The sequence below is a fragment of the Manis pentadactyla genome, chromosome 2, assembly GCF_030020395.1.
Source record: "Manis pentadactyla isolate mManPen7 chromosome 2, mManPen7.hap1, whole genome shotgun sequence".
Taxonomy (NCBI): domain Eukaryota; kingdom Metazoa; phylum Chordata; class Mammalia; order Pholidota; family Manidae; genus Manis; species Manis pentadactyla.
This window is the reverse complement of record NC_080020.1, coordinates 133,061,475-133,083,087: the sequence shown is the minus strand read 5'-3', so window position 1 is coordinate 133,083,087 and position 21,613 is coordinate 133,061,475. Positions and strand designations below refer to the sequence as shown.

The window sequence follows — 21,613 nt, the reverse complement described above, 5'->3', positions numbered from 1 at the left end:
GCTGGTAAGAAAGCTGGATGCTTCCTCCTTTGGCATCAAGCCACATAAGCTCCTATCTGCACATAAGAACGCTCCCCTAGCCCACCTGTAACCACCATAAAACACTGAGCCGGCCTCCCTTCCTGCTCTCTCAGCCATTTTCAGTCCTGCTTGGGAGCCACACCGCTCACCCGCCGTAAGCTTCATTATGTAAGTGAACCAATTTTTTGTTCCTTCTTGGTCCATGTGCAGTATCATCAGTCTTGACATCAGAACCAAATTTTGAGTCCATCTGCTTTTGTGGGGGTGCCACAACACTCCTGGGACATCTTTATGCTCACAAAAGCAATGAAATGCTTTTGTGGCCTTTAGAGAAACCCTCAAAGTTGTAATCTTGAGAAGCATGATGGTATGTGATCCCTAATCAGAAATCTGTCCATTTGGAGCAGCTATTTGGTTTACTACTAAAGACAGAGGATGATTAAGATAGTTTCCACTCAGGGCAGAAGCCACCTATCTTTATTTTGAGTTCATTATAACAGTACTTTTCTATGTTTTTACATTTATCTTCAATGGACAGTATTTTTCTTTCTCTCAGTGTTGACACTAAAGAAACTGAGACTGGATAATTCTTTGTCTGTGGGTGCTGCCCTGTACATTATAAGAGGTTTTACAGCATCCCTGACAACCACCTAGTAGATGCTAATGGTACAACCTCAACCCTCTCCAATTGTGACAACCAGAATGTCTCTGTATTTTACCAATTGTCCCTTGAGAGGCAAAAACCACACCTGCCTGAGAACCACTCCTTTACATTCATGCCACAGAGAAAAATGAGTTTTGTCATAAGAACGAGCATGGATCAAGCCCTTTGAGTTTCAGTGGAAGTGAGACAGAAAAAAAGATGAAAATCTGCTAGGCTAGATACATCTCAATGCGAGCAAGCAAAAGCTATAATAAATTGCAATTATATCTTCACATTTATTCTTTCCACTCTTAAACTAATTTAGACACTCTCAAAATTGCTTACATGTTATGGAAATGACTCTTTATAGCTTATGAAATCTTCTTTAAAAATTTGATTACTCAGTTGTGTATATGCAAATGCCTGTCCCATTTAAAACAGCAGTTAGCTGTGCTGACCATTGTGATTTTCTAGAAATATCACACATCACAATGTATGCACTTTAAAGTTTTCCAAAAACACAAAGCATGTTAACATTTGTTTGCTTGATGGACATAGACAATATCTCCTTAATGGAACACATATATCCATATTATGTCCAGTGACACTTCTGTAAATGGCTCAAAATACTTGGTTATAACACAAAACTGGTTTATTGCTTCAAGTTCCCAAATGATCAGTGAGTTTTCCAGGAAGAACAGATGATGCTATAGGTTGACTATAGTAATCTTGTAAATTGAGAAGACAACATAAGATGCTTTGTGTTTCTTTAGGATTCAGAGGCAGAGACAACTCCAAAAAATGAAATGGGAGGAAGAAGGCAAATCACACCAGAAGTGCAGCATTTCATAACCTTGTCTCTGTTCATACTAGCACATATCTATCTCTGGTCCTCTATTCCTCTGTATTCAAATATTAAAGAAGATGAATGTATACACAGGCATGCCAATTATTAGTGGGAAGTGCTTTCTTTGTTTCAGTCCTAAATATGGATCTAAAAATCTGAAAACACAACTTTAGTTTCCCCATGTCCTTTCCCTTTCAGCATTCCTCTAAAAACCTACATGATGATGAATTTGACACCAGCCATTAAGAATCCAAGGAGCACTTACCTCGGCTTTAATTTTATTATCTCCAAAACAGAGGTGCTGTAAATAGGCTGCAGCATTAGACTGGACCGAAGGGAACTGATGTTGCAACATCTGAATCACTTCTGGCAGTTCCGGGTCTCTCCATCCAAATTCTCTGAACAAAAGGAAGGCAGAGAACATGAGAGAAATCCTGCCACACTGTTCACATATGGTTAACTCACTTGTGAAATGCTCTTAGGAGTTTATGTGGGATGATTTGAAAAATGATTATTCTGGTTTTACACATATACCCACTTAAAAGGATTTGCAAAGCTTTACTTTAATAAATGGTTTATAAGTATATATACATACACATGTAAGCATTTGATATGTATACAATGTATATATATATAACCATGTGCATATATATATATATACACACATATAAAATAACAATAATAATCTTAAGTATATCAACTGAAGTTACATGTTTATGAAGATAATGAAAATATGACTTAAAATGGCACATGATTTTACTAATACCTACATTTTTTACTTTGGCTTAAACAGGTAATTTTCAAGTCCACGTTATTTTCTAATACATTGTTTCAATGCTCTGATTTACAGGTATAGCATTTAGCTAAATTATCAAGCAAGAGAAAATATAACTGGATGGGTCTAATCCAAAATGTCAAAATAGCAATTGATGATTCGTCTGTATTATTTTTTATGTTTGTTATTGCTGTTATTATTATCATAATTTCCTCTTTAAAATAGATTCCATAAGTGATTCTCTGGGGATAAAAATACAGCAACAAGACTTTATAAAAGGAAATTGTTTATTTAGAGAGCTAGGTTTATTCCTACAATGTTAATAAATGTTTGGTATTGTACATTCTTTTCTTGTACCCTCCTTTTTCACATCTGAGCTATTTCAAGAAGCTGGTTGTTTAGTTTTAAGAAATACACTCCAAGACATTGAAGTCCATTCTAAAACACAGGATCGACTGTGCCGTCATGCAAATGAATATTCGTTTATGAAATCAATCAGCTTAACCAGTTAGAACACATTGCTAACAGGGTCAACTCTACAGATTCTATTCCTGGAACAGGGAACCAATTTTTAACAGAGAAATAAAAAATCAACCTCAGAGACAAGACCACAGATAAAAACTTGACCCCACATGCCACAAAGGGGTACTATTTATCTGAAGGATGGGGTGGAAGAGAAATGAGGTGTCTTTGCAATAACCACTCAACTCCTGAAGAACAACTAACACACACATTCTGTTAAAGCCAGGTCAGTGCTGTCATTGGAGAAGGGGAGCCATGCGTAATGGGAGAGGGAAGGAAAAGGCAAAGGTTAACAGTGTCCTCGTAGATCCTAACCTGTTCTCTTTACCTTCCTTTTATCACAGCTGGTGGGGCTTGTCAAGCAAACCTTGAAACCTGTGAGTACTCCCTTTACAGCTACTGAGACAATATGAAAAAGGATTCCTGGGGAAGGGGCTTGGTTTTCATTGGAAAGAAAAGGCATCTGATTTAATGTGCATGAGGTATATAATAAACTTACATAAAATGTTAGGCAGACACATATTTTAAAAAAGACGTATGGTACAGCAATACATCTGCTCAAAACATACTTAAGTGATTGCTGATAATGGACAAACTTGAATTATTTTGGCTATGGGATCACAATAGAAAACAACTATGGATTAAAACACAGGAAGCCTGCTTTTCTTCTTAATTTTCTTTTGTTGCATGATTCTTAATCACCTGTTACACTTAAGACAGCACATTCCCTCTGCTTATAATAGCAGCCTCCTAAAATCCTATTCTTTGTTCAAATTAAATACAAATCTACAGAATATCTATCAGCTCAAATTAGGAGCATCATATAAAGATACTGGATGGCTAAGATGAATTCAGGGAAGCTCGTGCTATAGAAAAATGATCAGTAAAGAATTCATTTCAGCCTATTTTATTAACCAGATGGTAATTGCTCAATTAGGCTCATATGGCACATACCAAGAGCATCTTTTGAACGAGATCTTTAGGGGAACAGTCATAGGGATTCTCTGCACACATGCACACATATAGGCTTGCTCATGTAGATGCATGTATGTACATGTGTGTATGTACATGAGTTCAAGACAGATCAAAGCTCTTCACTCATGGGTCAAAAGAAAGACTGTCAGCTTCCCCCTGAAACCTATGGAATCCTAAACATCGCCCCCACTTCAGGCCTCCCCTCCCAGACCTAGCTCATCACCTTTCACTCTGCTGACCGTGCCAGGCATGCTGACCTCACCCTGCTTCCAAACTAAGGCACCTAAATATGCATACGCACAAACCTAATGTTGCCCCTTCCCTGTTTAAAACCCTTCAGTGGTTCCCACTGTCCCTGGGATAAAGTCCAGGATATTCCCATGGCCTGCAAGGCCTTGCTGGGCCTGCCATCTCCTCCCTTGCCTGCCTCACATCACATTGCTTCCCTGGGTTCTCCTTGCTGGTCACACTGGCAGACAGGCTGGCGGTGCTCTCTCCCAAGTCTGTTCCTGCCACCTGGAAGGGTCCCAGCCCAGCATCCTATCACTCAAACCCAGGGCCTCAGGTTCCCCATGGCTTCTTCAGCAAGGGCCTCCACGACTCCTGCCCACGCAGCACCAGGTGGGTAGTCCCTTCACTGTGCAGTGGACCGTGACCGGTTACTATCTCACTCAACACTCTCTGGGAAGTCCCGTGAGGCCAGGACTGCTCTTTTGTCATCTTTGTTACCCGAAACACACAGTACTGCCTGGTACACAATGGACACGAATGTGTTTTGCAAAAATGAAGGCATGGAGGAATGAGTGGACAGAGCTTCTCTCAAGGAGGGTGTTTCCTCAGTTCTACTGAGGTCACTGCTGAGGACAATCGGCCATTCCTGGAATTCTCTGCTCACTCACACATATTCGTGCTCTACACCGCCAGCCTGAACAGTCTTTTCCAGGCATCAATCTCATACCTCTGTGGCTTCAACCCTCCGGAGTCTTCCCACTGTCCTTGAGAAATTCCCAACTCCTCCCTTCTGCTTGTGAGCCCCAGGTGTGAGGCCTGTTTCTGAGCCTCCTGCCCTGGCCTCCCTGACTGTCCCCACTTCCTGTCCATGGAAACAGCTTCCCGTCCCATCTCCAGGTCCTATGGGGAGCCCTCACCCTCGGGTGTCACGGGACTCCTTGTGTTTATTAGGACTTGACTCATGTTCTGGAGGGTACCTCCCTGGGCTTCCAGCCAAAGAAGCTCAGCCCTGCACCTTGTCATTAATCTCCTGCCATTTTACCCACAACACTTGTACCTACCCGAAATTCTCTACTGCTGTTACTACTTTTATTTATTGGTACCTGTCTTCTCCCTCCACACTAAGGCCCACAAGGGCAAGGACTCACCCCACAGCAGGGGGAATGCCTGGAGCCACTGTGCTCCATTCCTCACCTGGTGCAGCGAAACTGGGGTGCTGGGGGCTGCTCTGGGACAGGGTGCAGGGGCTGGGAGTGATCAGAAAGCCAGGTGAGACTGAAGATAAAAGGAGGTTCATGTTACCGGCCTTCTAGGAACAGGGTGGGGTGGGATTGCACATCCAGTTTACCTCTGGTTCATGCTAACTGGCATCCCTCATGACTCGGCCACAGCAGAGGTTACCTTTTTAAGGAACACACGTTTTCAAATACTCTCCTCAATGTCACAAGACAGACGTTGAAGGAGCACCCTCCCGGCAGGAAGTGGGGGGGAGGGGTTTATATCCATGCGTCTTTTCCTAGAACAGTTTTGTTTCACTTCGATGAGGTCCTGTTGAGATATTTTGCTGCCCATGGAGATGGACTCCAGAGGAACAAAGAACTGGAGGCCAGAGGAAACAAAATGTCTCATTTGGGCCAGACTTTACGATGTGATATGATTTCTTCACATAAGATCTTACTCTTTAAGTACAAGGGGTGCCTCATTAAGACAAAAAAAATTCTGGAAAAGACAAATAGCAGCAAGGGAACAACACATGTGAAGTTATGGGGTCATGAGAGGAGTCAGATTTGGGAGAGGTGTGCACTCAGCCCAGCCAGGGTGTGGCTGCGAACAGGCTGGGGGAGGAGGGTGCCTGGAGGGGGAGGAGGGGGTGTGCTGGAAAGCAGGTTTGCAATGAGGTCCTGAAGTCAGGCCCTGGCCTGTGGTCGATATTGTGAAACAGGAATCCAAGGGAATCTAGATTTGTTCAGACTCATGGAATAGGCAGAAAACAGCCTTAAGCAATAACGTGACTGTGTACTGAAGTCGGTTGCCAAGGTTCCTGTTTACATGCTTTAACTCTGTAATCCTTAACTAGCTATATGTAGTTTATTTTTGTTTTACAGAGGAGCAAATTTAGACTCAGGAATGGTAATGAACTTAAGTGGTAGAGCTAAGATACAACTCGCTGTCTGCTTTCAAACAGATAAATTTACCCATACAATTGTGTTGCCTGCTGTAACCACTGTCTGGAAATTAGGTCTAAAACAGTGATTTTTCTACCCAGTGTCTAAAAAACATGTTTAAAACAGTATCCTTGGGGGACATCTGTCAATACCCAAAGACATTCTGGGTTGTCACAACTGGAAGATGCTAATGGCATTCAGCAGAGGCCAAGGATGCCGCTCAAAATCGTACAATGCACAGAACAGTACCCGACAATAAGTTATTATTTGTCCCCCAAATGCAGTTAAAGCTGGGGTCGAGAAACCCTGGTCTCAACCTGTACTGTATTTAATCATTTTTGTTGAGCAAACATGTTATAAATCCTTCACTCCTTGATCGCTGTAGTGGAGTGGATGGGATTCAGCATCATTGTAACTGGAAAGTGTCCAGAAGCACAACAGCTGCCTTTTCCTTTCCAGTCTATAAAATAAATCAATACAGGATAGTCCCTTAGTGTGTGCTGGTCTTGATTTGCATGGATCAAATATAAGATAACGCCACCTATATCATGGGAGTCTTTTTGAAATGACACCATAAAATAATATATGCAAAGTGCTTGGTAAACAGTGAAGAGCTAGATGTATAGTACCGATTGTTACTCTAAGTCTGCTGCAAAAGACTTCTGTGTAACTTATATAATACCACTAAATTTAAAAAAATTACCTTTTACCAATGTGCATTCAATTGGCCATTAAACTTATTTGAAGGAATATAACTGTAAGAGGAGACGCTGCTTTAGCTTATAATAAAAACTATTCATTAAATGTGTAATTTGGCAATGATTTTCTTCCCCCCACGGCCTTCAGAGGCAGAGCGCTACAGCGGCAAAGTTCTTCGGATGCAATCAGAGTTTGTACAAATCCTGCTCCACCGTGAATCCTCTCTACAGCCTGGGCTCCTCCTGTTTGTGTCTTGTTAACTGCTTGAATCTCCGCTGGCAGGCCTGCGAGATGCTTGCTGAGAAGTGTTTTCAGTCAATCTGTCATATTGAGATAATAATTCCTACCTTCGAGTATTGTTGGGATGATTAGAAATAATACATATAGACCCTTTAGAGCAACATCTATACATAATGTAGATCCTCAAAAAACTGTCAGGGATTGTGTACAACTAGATGAAAAGGAAAATAAGAAATTAACATCTACAAGTTTTCTATAGAAGCTGAACTCAGAACTCTCATTTGTTACCGGGCTACACTTTAGAAATGTTAATGGCACTGGAGAATATGCAAATACAACCTTTTCTCCACTAAAACTTGTCACACAGACCCACAATATTGTGACTAAACCCTCAGTCTTATATGGACTGAGTTGTTAAAATTACAGGGCTCTCAGCACAGAGCTAAATAGCAAACAGTCTGAAGTTCATCACTGGGTGAGGCTGGCACGGGAAAGCAAAGAATGGATGTACTGTCACAACATTTTATTAGGTTTACTTCTGCACTGAAAAGAGCCCTGGGACAGCCAGAGACTTCAGGAATTCAAAATTTGATTTTCAGAAAAGCTTTATGATGTCCGAAAGACATTGCTCACTTTGATCGCAACCTCAACAACTTCCACTGGGGGCAGGGCTATATGGAATTATTTATATGAAATCTTAATCACTTGTAAACTTTTGAACGCTAGCTAAAAATTTTAAAGACCATATTGGCTTCAACTTTTACATCCAGAGCCATGAGGTAAGCTGCTCTGTTTTTGATTTGGCCTGTTGATAGGGTTAGAAGAGCACAAAAGTGGCCCTCTAAGAATGTTAGATAGAAGGATTAGTGTTTGAGTGGCAAATGGAGATACTGTAATTCTTGTTGTCCAAGTACAACTCTATCCAATGATGAATACAGAGACGCATTCATATCCTAATCCTTATTTCTGGATAATTTGTAGCCCAAAGAGCTGCCCTATATGGTTAATCACACTGAAAAAACAGATTTTGCTTTTATATAAACAGTAGCACTGGAATTAGGACTGTCTAGAAAGCAAGATCAATTGTTACAGTTTTTAGAAAGAAATGGCTCTCTCCAGGCTTTACATTTTGAGAAAATGTAATCCCCCAAGCTGGATCACCAGTGTTAGTTCACTCAGCTGTGGTTTCTCACCTGTCTCCACATGGAGCAGCCACTGTGCGCCTGGGGGGGCATGTTCAGCTCACGGGGCACTAGCAGCACCTGCCACCACCCAGCCTGCAGCTCTCCCCTCCTGGCAATGACCCTCTTCCCATCTAAAATCTGTATTATTAATTGTATCCTCTCTTTGCACAACATATTGAGGCACCTCACACAGACAAGTCATCCATTAGGGTATGGTAAGAAATGAAAAATCAAATACACAAACAGGGAGAATTCAAATGTTATGGGGCCTAAGGTTGGCATACTTGCTTAATTTGTTTCAGATTGGAGTCTTTCCTTACAAATAGCCCTGCCATCAGGAGAGAAATTAACAGAGAAGAAAAGGGGCGATTCTGGTGAGTTAAGTGGAAGGACAGAACCCCCACCACTTTGTGCACTGGGAAATCAGGAGGGAAGAATCTGGGACTCTCTATAGCTGTCCCAGTATTTGCAGCTGTCTCTGGTTAGGATACTGTGGTAGGCTGAATAATGGCCCCAAAGGTTTCCAATTCCTAATCCCTTGATTCTGAGAATGTTACTTTGTGTGGCAAACTGGACGTGGCACAGAAGAAGAAGGCAATATATCACTGAAGGGAGATGCTATGCCACTTGCTGTCTTTGAAGACAGAGAAAGGGGCCATGGGTCAAGCGATGCAAAAAACATAGCTCTAAAAGCTGGAAAAGAGAAGGAAGAGGATTTCCCCCACCACCTCTGGAGGCAGCATGGCCCTACTGACACCTTGACTGTGGCCCAGTGAACCTGACTTCAGACTTACGGCCTTCAGAACTATAAGAGAATAAATGTGTGTTGTTTTAATTCATCAACTTTGCATTAATTTGTTATAGCAGCCACAGGAAAAGAATGACTCTAGGATATGGCCCTTCTAAGTTTAGAAGAGATCGTCCCATTAAGTGACTCCAGGGAGGTGCAGGGAGCTGAGTGTCCCCAGAGGCACCCCTCCAATTCAGGCCTCGGGGACTCCTCCCTGTAGTTTCCCATTCCCAGGAGGACTCCTCTATTAATTCACTCTGACTTCCCTACCACCACTTGTTTATATATTAGAACTGCACCTTCTCTGACCGTAGCTCATTTCTGAAAGCCCTAGTGGCTGTCACCTCTCACCATATTCCCACAGCTGCCAGGCTGCCTGCTTCACCTTAGGGTTCAGCCATAAACCACCCACTCCTCCAGTCAGTGTTCACTGGGAGGCCACAGTGGATCCAGCCATCAGGGATTCAGTATTGAACATAGGCCAAGCTCTGGACCTCGGGGAACTTACTTTCTAATGGCAATTGGCAATTCATTAGCAAAAGAGCAAAATACATGATTTGTCAGAGTGATAAGTATGTATTGGGTTTAACAGTGATGTCCCCAAATTCATGTTCACTTGGAACCCCAGAATATGACTTTATTTGAAACTGGGTCTTTGCAGATGTAATTAAGGATCAAGATGATATCTTACTGGATGAGGATGGACCCTAAATTCAATGGCAGTGGAGACAGAAAAGGACAGAGACACAGAGAGGAAAAGACAGCACACAGATGGAGGCAGAGATCACAGTGAAGGGCTACAGGCCGAGGGGTACCAAGGATCTCGGGCAGCCACCAGAGCCAGGAGACAGGCACAGGATGCCTTCACCCTCAGAGCCTCTGCAAGGAATCACCTCTGCTGACACCTGGATTATGGGCTTCTGACCTCCTGAACCCTTACAGAATTAATGTCCACTGTGTTGAAGCACGTAGGTGGGGTATTCTGTTACAGCTGCTACGGGAAGCTGATACAAGCGTGATGAAAAAAGGCAGAGTAGACGTAGGCAATGCCTGTGTGTGTGTGTGTGTGTGTGTGTGTGTGGTGCGAGTGGGGGCTCATTATGGTAAATACTGTGGCCACAGAAGACCTCCCTGAGAAGATGACCCTGGAGCACAGACCTAAAGGTGGTGCGGGGTGAAAGGAAGGTTCCAGAAGGGTAGAACAGGGACAAGGCCCTGAGGTGGGAGTATGCTTGGCATGCCATACGGAGGTGACAAGGCCAGTGAGCCAAGGGGAGTGAGTCCTGGGGATCACGTTGAGAGGCCACAGGGCCCAGATGATACAGGCTGTGTCGGAAAAGGCAGGCCTTTAGCTTCTGCTCTGAAAGGTATGGGGCCCACCAAAACGCCTTGGTCTGATTCACATTTCTGGAGGATCACTTTGGCAGTGGTCGCTTGGATGTATGCATCTGTTCAAACCCATGAGATGCAGGTCGGAAAGGTTTGTTTATTGTATATACATTATAACCTTGATAAAGCTGAGTTTACAAAAGGGATCCCTCTGGCTGCAGTGCTGAGAACAGACTCTAGGGGGTAGGATGGAGGCAGCAGACGTTAGGTGGCTCATGCAGGGACCCTGGTGAGGATGATGGTGGCTCAGCAGAGGCCACTGAGACATGGAGGGAGTCTGGACGCACTTTAAAGGCAGAGCCAGCAGCATTTCCTAGTGCGTTACCCATGAAATGGGAGGGAAAGACACACAGTGAAAACCGGGGATAAGTCCCCTCTGCTTCTCCTCCCACAGATGCTCTGCATTGAGTGGTGGCTCCTGTCACCTTATTCCCCAGGCCCAGCCTGGGCCCAATGGGATGGACTGGTCAGGGTGGGACTCCCTTTGAAGGAACAATTTCAATTAGCAAGTTTCCTACCAGCAGAGGGAGAAACAGTAAAATAATGAGAAAATTGTTTATTTCTGAACTGTCATGGGTACCGAGTGCCTTAAATAAATCACAGCCAAGCAATGGCCTTTTTCTCAGGATTCAGTAAATCATCAGTTAAGGGGGAGAGATAATGAGAAATGATTAGCCAAAATTTATGTTATTTATTATTTTTAATTATATGTATTTTAAGTATCAGTGAACTTCTGCTTCTATTGAAGACCTAAATATTCTGAAAGTCCATTAGATTACAAAGATTATCAATTATATTGTGATGCCTGTTCAGTATCAATTAATTTTGAAATATGATTTATTTATTCATTAATGCAACTAGACTTTTTCAATAAAAATATGATCCATAATGAAAAATTAACTTTAGACATATAAGCATTTAGTTGCTCTGGAAATTCTAACAGGCTCTGTTTGGTGATAATAGCCCAAGGGAAAAATCAAAGCATTAGCACCCATAAACTGCTCCTTGTAAGCCATAATGACTTTATGGAAAATGTTTATATTCCACAGCTATGTACCCATTTTAAAATTAACAGTCCATGATGCTTAGAAAAATCCTCTAGATGTGAGCCTCCAGTTGGGACAAGAGGGAAAGGATCTAATGCCCAAGAAACGATACCCAATATGTGTATGTGTATGTGTATATGTCTGTGTTAAAGGGAAATTAATATTAAATATTAAATAATGAACTAGAAATGTTCTGCATATAAATCATTGAATGTAGCACATTTTCTTACAAATTAGGTAATCATATCATCTAACAACTCTGTGAAAAAATTAAAACAGTGCGTTAAATGATTCTGTTTATGAAAACGTCTGAACTTTCAGTAGAAGCCACAATTATATAGGTGGATCATGCTAAACACAGAAGGCCGTCTCTTAAGATTCCACACTAGGCCCTGAGTTTCTGGACATGAGAATCTGTCCATTGTACCTGCCGTGCTGTCCTTACCAGGTGAGCTGGGAGCACACACTAAGGGCTGGTCGCCAAGCGGAGGTGAGGCTCGGCAGTAGCAATTACTTAACAGTATCCACTGTTGATTTCAGTCCTGCAAATGTTTCTAGCATGTTTCACACATACAACTTCAGCTTTGTCACCTAAAGAATGACAACTCAATTTATTTCAGATAACACTGAACAGAGATACTTCCTTCAAAAAAACTCTTAACAGAATAACAAAATTGGTACCAGGTGAGAAAGGTATGTGAAGATATTCTTTAAAATGAGGTAACACATTGTCTGAAAATAGCAGCCATGCATTGTCTCCAGCCAGGAGCATTTGAGAAGACTCTTTATGAATAGCGAAGAGTTCTAGGTCCTGAGGTTATGAATATTGGGTCCTGACTTCAAACAGCTTATACTTTGGCAGATATGACAGGCTATATAAGTAGGCAATCACCATACACTTAGTAAGAAACATTATGCAGTAGACATTAGAGCTGCAGCTAAAGCTCATCTAGTTGAGCTCTGTCCTTTTGGATAGTACTGGATTCCAATTACTTCAAAGGATGGCAGAAATAATTATTACTAACATTAGTAAATAATTATACCATCATGAACATGCATAATAGTGGCTTATAATTTCCAGAAATTTTACATATGCATTTTTATTTGATTTTCTTTACATTTTGGAACTGGAGGGGACTTTAAGATAATCACAGAATTTCCCCCATTGGGAAATCTCAGGTCAGATAGTTTAGTGGCTCAACCAAAGTTACAGATAAGTTAGTGCATGGAACCTGGTGGCCAATTGTCAGGGTTTGGAGCTTATTAGAGGTTACATTTAGCCAAGGTATCTCATCCATTAGGTCTGCTCTGCAACATACTCAGCTTCTAATTCCAGGCATTGATTTTTTGCCCCTGGATTGTGGTGGGCAATAATGTGGGAGCAGAAATATCTAATAGAAAAAGCATATTATCCAAAAAGGAAGAAAATTCTTAAATGGTTTTTATGGATTGATTTCCTGATGGCCATAGATAGGGTCATATGGTATAAGGGGGTAGTAGTCATTCATGTTATCATAATGAACAACTTGCTAGCTGTGTCAATGCCATCCAGTTAAGACAGTCAGGATGACACCTGTGGTGCAGTAAGGTCAGTCTTACTGGTCCCAACAATAGGGGAGCCTGCACTGTGGGTCTGTGGGGCAGTCCGGTAAGATGGTGTTAGGCTGAACCACAGGGTTTCGGCCTGTGTTAGGTCCCTTGGGGCAGATGCAAAGGAGCAGGGCTTTATTCTGGAGTGGTTGCTGCTAGAATGTGGGGGAAATTCTGTGATTATCTTAAAAGGTTCTTTTCTAGGAGGAGGGGAGAACAGAATGAGATTTAAACCGCGGTTGGTGAAGAAAGAGCAGTCATTCAACATGGTCAGGATAGGGAGCTGTTCTCATCAGTTTTGCAGTTTGGACAACATTCATGTTATGTTTGTGTTCAGATGTGATTACGGAGGGCTCTTGATTTTGTCTTGACCCATCCTGGTCAGAATGGCTTGTGTGACATTGACATTCTGTGAAATGGTTTATGCTCCAAAGATCACAGAGCCTCGCTGCAGATGCCTGCCAGCTCCTGGCCCCCAGGGCTACTCTCCCTCCTCTTGGCCCCCACGCCCTGGGGCTGCCCGGGAGGACATCCAGGGGCCACAGGAAGCTGAGGAAGGTGTCCAACACTGGCGTTCCTTTCTGACTCCAGTGGCCTCTGCAGCAGTGTCACTCTGGGGGTGGAAACCGTGTTCTAAAGCTCTGTCTACATAATGCCAAACGGCACTGGACAAGGAACGACAAAAGGAAAGAAACGAGACCAGGTGCTGTGTCTCCGAGTAGGCACACTTCTTTCTAACTCTTTTTTTCTTTTTTGTATGGTTAGCCGATTATTTTGAAATCTTATGGACAGCAAGTCTGACACTTGAATATAACTACTGATGAGTGACCTCATGGATTATATCTCCTGGCTTTTTCCTGTTGTTCCCAGAAATGCCCTAGGAAAGGGAGGACAGCTTTTTGGGTGGTGGTGTTTAACTGCTAGAAAAGGAAAAACCAACAACTAGAGACATTCAGTTTCCAGTGCCTCTCTGTCAGAAAACAACCCAGACACACCTATCTTGCACAAATTTATTTATTGTTTCACTTCACCCTGAAAGTATAAAGAAGCTATGAATATTTTGGGCACAGTCTTAATGTTAGAAAAAAATAACTATAGTGTCCAACTGGCCATTCACAGTTATTTCTCATGATCAGACATGAAATTCAAAGGAATTATATCCATGGGCATTTTCTTTTATCATATTTCATAGTACTTATGCTACAGAACTATTAATTTACCTCAATTTCTGGTGCCTAGGTTTTTAAAAATATAAAATGTGGAAGATATACATATATATATACACACACACATATATGTATATATTCATTCCTTGGTTTGAATGAAACAACTAATTTTCCTGGCTATTTATTAGTAGTCCTTTCAGATCACTGGTGAAAGGGGTGTGGGCAGTCCACTTTTTAAAGTGCCATAATAATAAGAGAAGATATTTGTTTAATAGTATCCAACTACCTTTAAGTTCTGCCCATTGATAGTTTTAGACTGGATTTTTATTACCTCCGTGTCTACCCAACTCTTAGCAGAATAGCTGTGATTAATTTGAATGTTAATTAAAAAGTTTGCAATGAGTTTATAGATATTTTCTGTTATTGCTGCCATAGACTTTCATAATTTAAAATGGGGTAGATGGGTGGACAGAGTGATGGAATAGGTTTGATTATAGGAAAAAAGGGCAAGTGGCAGTATAGTTTTATTATGCAAATAATAAAAGCATACAGCATTTCTTTGATCTTTTTCACTAATTAATATTATGATTTCTTCATTAAGGATTTCTTTATTCACTAGAATAATGTTTTAAGCTCTGTCTCCACAGCAGTGAATTGAAGCCACAAGGAAACATATCATTTGGATCTTTATGAATGCTAATTTAATATCTAATTGTTGCACAAATTTATTTTTTCTTTTTGAGGAACGACTGAACACAATAAATGGGTAGAGCTTGACTTTATATAACTGCAGAGGTTCCTAAATTTTAGTTGCTCACAGGGCGCTGTATGTCCATATGCTTTTTCACAGCACCCCTGGGCCAAAGGAAATGCCTGACAGTTCCGTTTAAGTAGTCAGTCCAAGCAACTCAGGAATCTCTGGGTCCTAACAAGTTAGAGCCTTTGGGCACTATGCAGCTTTTCAAATCTTGGAATCAGACACTGACGTCTTCAGCTCCTCTCATATTGGTTTTCTCACAGTACTTGCTTTTTATGACAGAAATTTCTGAAAATTCAGGTATGAAAGGCAGCTAACTTAAGCCCATGATTTGGTGTCCCACAGACATTGTGTTTCCCTCCAAAATGTAAACTATCCTGAGGAGCCCCTCTGAGCTTGCTGAGTCGCCCTGGGGCACCTTGGAACACAGCCTGGGAACACCAGTTAGGGACTGGTCCTTCCGATAGCTATGACCTAAACCAAATGAAGAACGATTACCAGGGGAAGGGGACAGCATATATATAGGAGTAGGGCGTTCATCTCCTAAGATTTGGATTTAGAATTACAGTTAAGTGATACAAGTAGATAAACTCGATGAGCATGAACAGTTGTCATTTGAGAAAATATTCTTACTCATTTGTAATCATTTTCCTTTTATAAATGGCTTGAAATTTATTATTTTTATGACTTTCAAAGACATAAATCACAGTACTTGTTAACAGTTCTTTATATATTTAAAAGATGCTTACAATAGAATTTGGGGAAGATTTCAACATTTATAATTGCCTTCTCTCTCTTTTTTAACCTTAGTAAGAGTATAATACAATGGAATCTTTCAATGCTCATGACAAAAATACCACTCCAGTGGCAGTGGCATTACTGGAAACACTACACTCAGCATGCTCTTGGCTCTCTCAAATTGCTGTTAAATATTTCATTCTTGCACTCGATTTTGAGGGACCTCCTTTCCTGCCCTTTCTTCAGGGATTTTCTTTGCTGGGCTCTCTGGACTCACACAGCAGAATAAAAAATCGCATGAGGGACATGAGAGCCACAGAAAGCAAACACATTTGATGATGGGAAAACTCTGCTCTTAAGTGAATGTAACAGGCATTCTTTCTAGATTTGACTGCACTGGAGAGATCAGTAATTGTATGGAGGTAATACTTTATTCAGTACCTTCAGAGACAACTGGAGATTTAATGATCAGAGAGAGTATCTCTTTACGTAACACGACTTTAATTAAGCTCTGATATGACTTTCGTTTGTGTCAGTGTAAGTCAACGTAGCAGGAGCTCACATTTTATGAGCAGGTCTTGTATGCTGGGAAATGTTCTTGGGGCATAACCCACTTTATACTCACCATATTCCCACCAGGTGGTTCCCTTTGTCATAGATGTAGCAACTGGCACAGAGGGTGTAGCATCTTGCTTGATGTCCCAGAGACAATTTAGTGATGGAGCCAGAATTGAAATTCAGATAGACTCACTTCAGAGCCCACCCTCTTAACTAGGATGCTACACTGCCTAACCAGACATTTCATTATTATTTTTACAAAACCACTAGAAGTTAGAAGGCATGTGTATCCATCAGAAGTTTCATTAGGATAAGGTAAAATTCATCTAATTTAGAACTAACACCATGTCTACTATGTATGCTTCAATGGTTATTGCTTTTTCTTCTTAAATCAAGACTTGTATAATTTTAAAATTACCAGTAATTTTCACAAAGACATTTTATGTCACTGACTTTTATAAGCAGTAACATTACTTTTAAGTAAACATCTCTGTTATGCCTTTTTCATTTATAGTTTTGGCCAATGACACATTAAGGATTCCAGAACCCGGAGTCAGAAGACAGAACAGAGAATGAAAGGTTTTACCCAGAGGAAGATTAATGCTCTCAACCAGTTCTTACACATGATCCTATCCTTTTCTTTCTTGATTTGGCTAAATTTTACTTGACCTCACACCAGGCCCATTCCTCTAAATCAACCACAATAGACCATCTAGATATCTATGTCCATAAAGTGTATGCTCTCTGTGGTGCAGCAAATAACACCTTCCCAGTATAATGCCTTTTTCTAATTTGTATCATCCTACTACCCTACTGTCCTCCTGTTTTAAGTCTTCCATAAGGGGTTTGCTATGCCAATCAAAATCTGCTGGTTGGAGTTAAAAAGAGGTATTTTAAAAAATAGGTCTAATATAAAACCCTTCCTGTTCTATACCCTCAGAACATTTTATGGTCATCAGCAAAATATATTACCTTGTCCCACAACTACTTAGTTCTTTTCTATTAAAATCCACTAGGATGACCAGTAAAATGGTTTCATTGAATGGATATTCAGAAAATGGTTACTGTCTAAACCTAATAAGCTAAAATCTTGGCATGATTTTTACAATTTACACAAATCACCCCAATTTTAACATACTTGGCTTAGCAGAGTGATAGGCCTTCATGGTTGGTCAATAAATGTTAGCAGTCAATTAAGTTTTCTTCCTAATAAGTCTGTGATATAGTATGATTTTAGCTTCCCTTAGATGAAGAGACAGAGGTTCAGGGAGCTTAAGTAAGTAACTTGCCCAAAGTTGGTAAAGGGAAAGTCGCTTTGGGTTTCAGTGAGCCCATTCCCTGTGCTTGCTGCAGGAAGCAGATCCCACCGTGTCCACGGCTGTGGTTCTCAGGGAGCATTAAGGAAGCTGGAGTGTGGGGACACAGGAGGAATTTAATCATAGGTAGGGCGAAAAACATTGTTCCAATTTCGTATGACAGAATTGAGCACTCATATTTTCCGGTGCTCTTCAGGGAGCGTTTGACTTCCATTTGAATAAGTATCAGACGGTGCACGCAGAAGCAAGCTCTCAAACAAGGGTTTCTTCCACTAGGTCAGAGGAAACGCACATTTCCTCAAGTTCTGAGAGCATTCAGATTCATTCTACACCAGTGGATATAAAAATAAAAAAACAGAAAATTTGATTTCGATTTTTTTTGACTTCAAGTAAAAATATGTAAGACCTACAAAATATTTCTCTGAGTTAGAAGCAGGGATAATCATCCTTTGCAGATTTTAAAATACTTATGATTGATTAAATATTATACACATTATGGGAGTCTAAACAGAAGCTGTAGAAAGCACTACTTTAGGTGAAAAACACTGACAATTTAGCTGAGTATCTTCATTTCTCTGAGTACTGCTGAGTGATTTGGGTTGCTGTTATTTAAAATTTTTATTTAGGATGATGCCAGAGCTAAGTAAGTTTAAAACACCCTCCTGTCTTCCCCTATTGTGTACACACCATTTATGAGTTTTTCTAAATATGCCTTGACCTATTTATGTTCTGAGTCTCTGCAATATTTAAGACTTCAAGTTTATTGTCTATTATGTGATTTAATACCTCCTTTGTGGTTAAATAGAAGAGGGGTAAGAGGCTTGAATTAGCAGCATGCAGGGGTGGGGCAAAACTAAACCTGACTTGGTGGGAAACGTGAACCATCGGCAGGGACGCCTGGGTCTGGGCTCCATTCTGGTACAGTGGGGCATCCAGCCAGTTCAGAACACTGTTCCCACAAAGCAGACCTTAAATTTGCAGGTTTTACACACAACCTAACGGGAACCTGAGGCAGGCAGATGTAGGACAAAGAGGCATCCTCGGATCCGAACATTTTTTGTGTTCTCTCAGCTGCTGGGGAGGTATCAAGTACGTTTGGAGACTAAAATTACCGTAATATTATAAAGAAGAATTCAATCTTGTTCTCTGAAATGCAAAATCCATAAAGTTGCCATGAACATACCAGTTGCCCAATCTAGCAGGATGCCAATGAGGGGACGGGCAGGTGTCCTTATCTTGGAAGAACACAAATATTTATGCCTATTAACTATTGAGAAGAAATACTACTTCAAAGGAAAGGGTGGTTTTTAAGTTCTTCTCTCTCTCCTAGCACACAGCATTGCAATCAGACATGAGAATTATAAATTCAACTTTTGTTAACAGTCCCCTAGCTGGTGCCATGGCCTAAGGCCTTGGTATCTCTTACTTTGATGTTTCCTAATGGGATCCACTTCAGGGTGGACCCCCCCACTTTAGCCTGCACACCATTACCACTACAATGCCTCTGAACGTGAATCTAACATCTTCCTGGATGGCCCAGAATCTCTCTGATTGTGCTCTGTCCTTGGCTCCAGAACACTCCCAAATGCTGGCCCTGGCCTCCTCCCACAACTCTGTCTGTAGTTCCCTACATGCACCCAGCACCTTCCCTTCCTCCGTTGCTTACTAGCCCATTTCCCACAGGCCAGGAAAATGCTATTCTGCTCATGCATTAGCACCCGTAATAGCCCTTTCCTGATGACAAAGAAGTTGATAATATCCATAGGTGATACTGATGTGCTAACAGATACCTAAAATGTCGTCTGTGGGTCACACCACTGCAGAAAATGCCATCTAGTTCTCGACACTATAGAAATTTCTGTGGCTTCTCCTGTGGCAAGCAAGCAGCATTTGTAGCACTTGTCACATTAAAATTTTACACTTCTCTGTGTAATTGGTCAATGACAGTTTTCCCCACTAGAGAAGTCAAGTCCAGTGAGCAGGGTTCATGCTGTTTTTAAATCATTACAATGCAACTGGTGGCCAGCACACTGGCCTATATACAGTGAGCATGTAATGCACAAATAAAAACTATTCCAAGGTGAAAACATCTCAAAAATAAAAACAATGACAATGATAGAAAGCATATACATGCAAATACCATATACATGCTAACTTAATAATCCCTTGCTCCTCTGCTTATCATATCTCCCTGACCCCCTTCACTCATTGTTCACTGAATGGTTCTGAGTGTCGATGAGGCACAGTGAATAATGTAAGATCACTGGTCCCTGGGAGCTTTGTCCTGGAGATTGAATGTGGTCTTAACACAGAGTCTCTCAACCTTGGCACGATGAACATTTTGGGTTGGAAAATTCTGGGTTGAGAAAATGGGGGCTCCTCCACATTGTACAATGTTTAGCTATATCCCTGGATGTCAAGAGCATCCCCTTCCATTGTGACAACCAAAAATCTCTGCAGGTATGTCACATATCGCCTGCTGGTGGAGAGGGGGAGCAAAATCAGCCCCTATTGAGAACTACAGGTGCCAGGAATGTTTCTGGTGCCACCAGAGGAAGCTCACAAGGAGACTAGCGGCACTGGTCATATTACACAGGCCTCCACTGACTCTTTTCCTGCTGCTGAAGTTGCCAAAAGGTGGAGTAGGTTTCCTTTACTGGGTTTCAGTGAGTTCTCTTCCAGAATCGAGGTTCTGAAGGGAAGGGGGTGTATAGGTATTACCTCTGGTCACCTTTGATTCAGGCACCTAAGTGACTGAATAGCCAGCAGCCTGGCATGAGGCACCAAGAACCACACGACCAGGTGGCCAGCGGAGTGGGGACATTCCAGGCGTACAGTAGTGGGACAAAGTCGCTAGCGGCAGCCTGAAAGCTGACAGGCCTTCTGTGGCATGTCAGCCTCGTAAAGCTCCCTAAAACCACTGGGCCAATGGATGGCTATTGTAAGCTGTTCCTTACAGGGAGAGCTGCAGTCTGGGAGCATATTTGCAAAGGAAGGAATCCGGGGTCTCAGTACTAAATAACTCTTCTCATGCATTTTAACATTGTTGCTATTCTCCTATTACCCTGTCAGGTCCTCTTCCATCAAGGAATAGAGCTGGTACAGTATTTCCAATCATTATATCCCTGGGGTGAATAATGCTCTTCCACTGATCCGGTGTCTCAATCAAACTCAGATTTCACTGAAAGTCAAATGCTTCCAGTGCTGCTGCTATGAGCACAGTGACGGCAGGAAGCCAGTCTCAAACCTCAGGCTTAATGGATTTCCTCTACTAAACCCCAGACATCAGAGCAGCGCAAAACCCTTCTCATCAGGGAACCCCGCATATGCTGCTCTGTAACAAGGTCCACAGGCAAGGCGGGTGACAGACACATGGCACAGAGGGGCTGCAAAGCTGGCAGAGCTGCAGGCATGTGAAGGGCTGGCCCGGACACAGCTCACCTTTCCTTTCTCGTCCTGGAAACACAGTGCCTTCCATCTGGTCACCCAGAAACCCCTTAAAACATTAACGTGTCAACACTGTAAAACAAACATATGCTCAGGCACCAATTGGGTAGGCAAACTATTCAAGGTCACACAGAAAAGTCTTAAGGAAGCTGAAAAAGACTTCCACGTGCCAGTTCCTACTGCGAGGCGAGGGGCCCTGGCGATCACTTCATTCTTACTAAAATAAAATGATACATTCTTAAGGCTTTGCCTACTTGTCTCACTTTTGTACACACACATAATTTTTTTTTTTTAACTGAAGAAGTTACCGAAAAACACGAAGTAGTTTTCTCATCTTTGGAGTGCAAGGTTTTCATTGCATCTGAGATACAGGATAGAGAAAGAAGAAAGACAATCTTCCCTATGATCAAGAGAAAAATCAGTATGCTTCTGAAGTATGGGAAATTAAAAAAAAAATAATGTCGGGTCCTTTTTAACAGCATTCCTACTTGTAAATTTCATAAAGTTTTGGCAA

General features: G+C 41.7%; 1 protein-coding gene across 6 annotated transcripts in view; it reads right to left on the bottom strand.

The window, feature by feature from the left end:
* The window catches only part of CTNND2 (catenin delta 2), a 947,950-nt gene that overhangs the window by 247,870 nt on the left and 678,467 nt on the right, over nucleotides 1-21,613 (bottom strand). For all 6 annotated transcript variants that reach the window (XM_036896685.2, XM_036896686.2, XM_036896687.2 and 3 more), the window contains one exon: nucleotides 1,777-1,909. In XM_036896685.2, coding sequence (XP_036752580.2) covers nucleotides 1,777-1,909 — 133 coding nt within the window. The remainder of the gene's footprint in view (nucleotides 1-1,776; nucleotides 1,910-21,613) is intronic.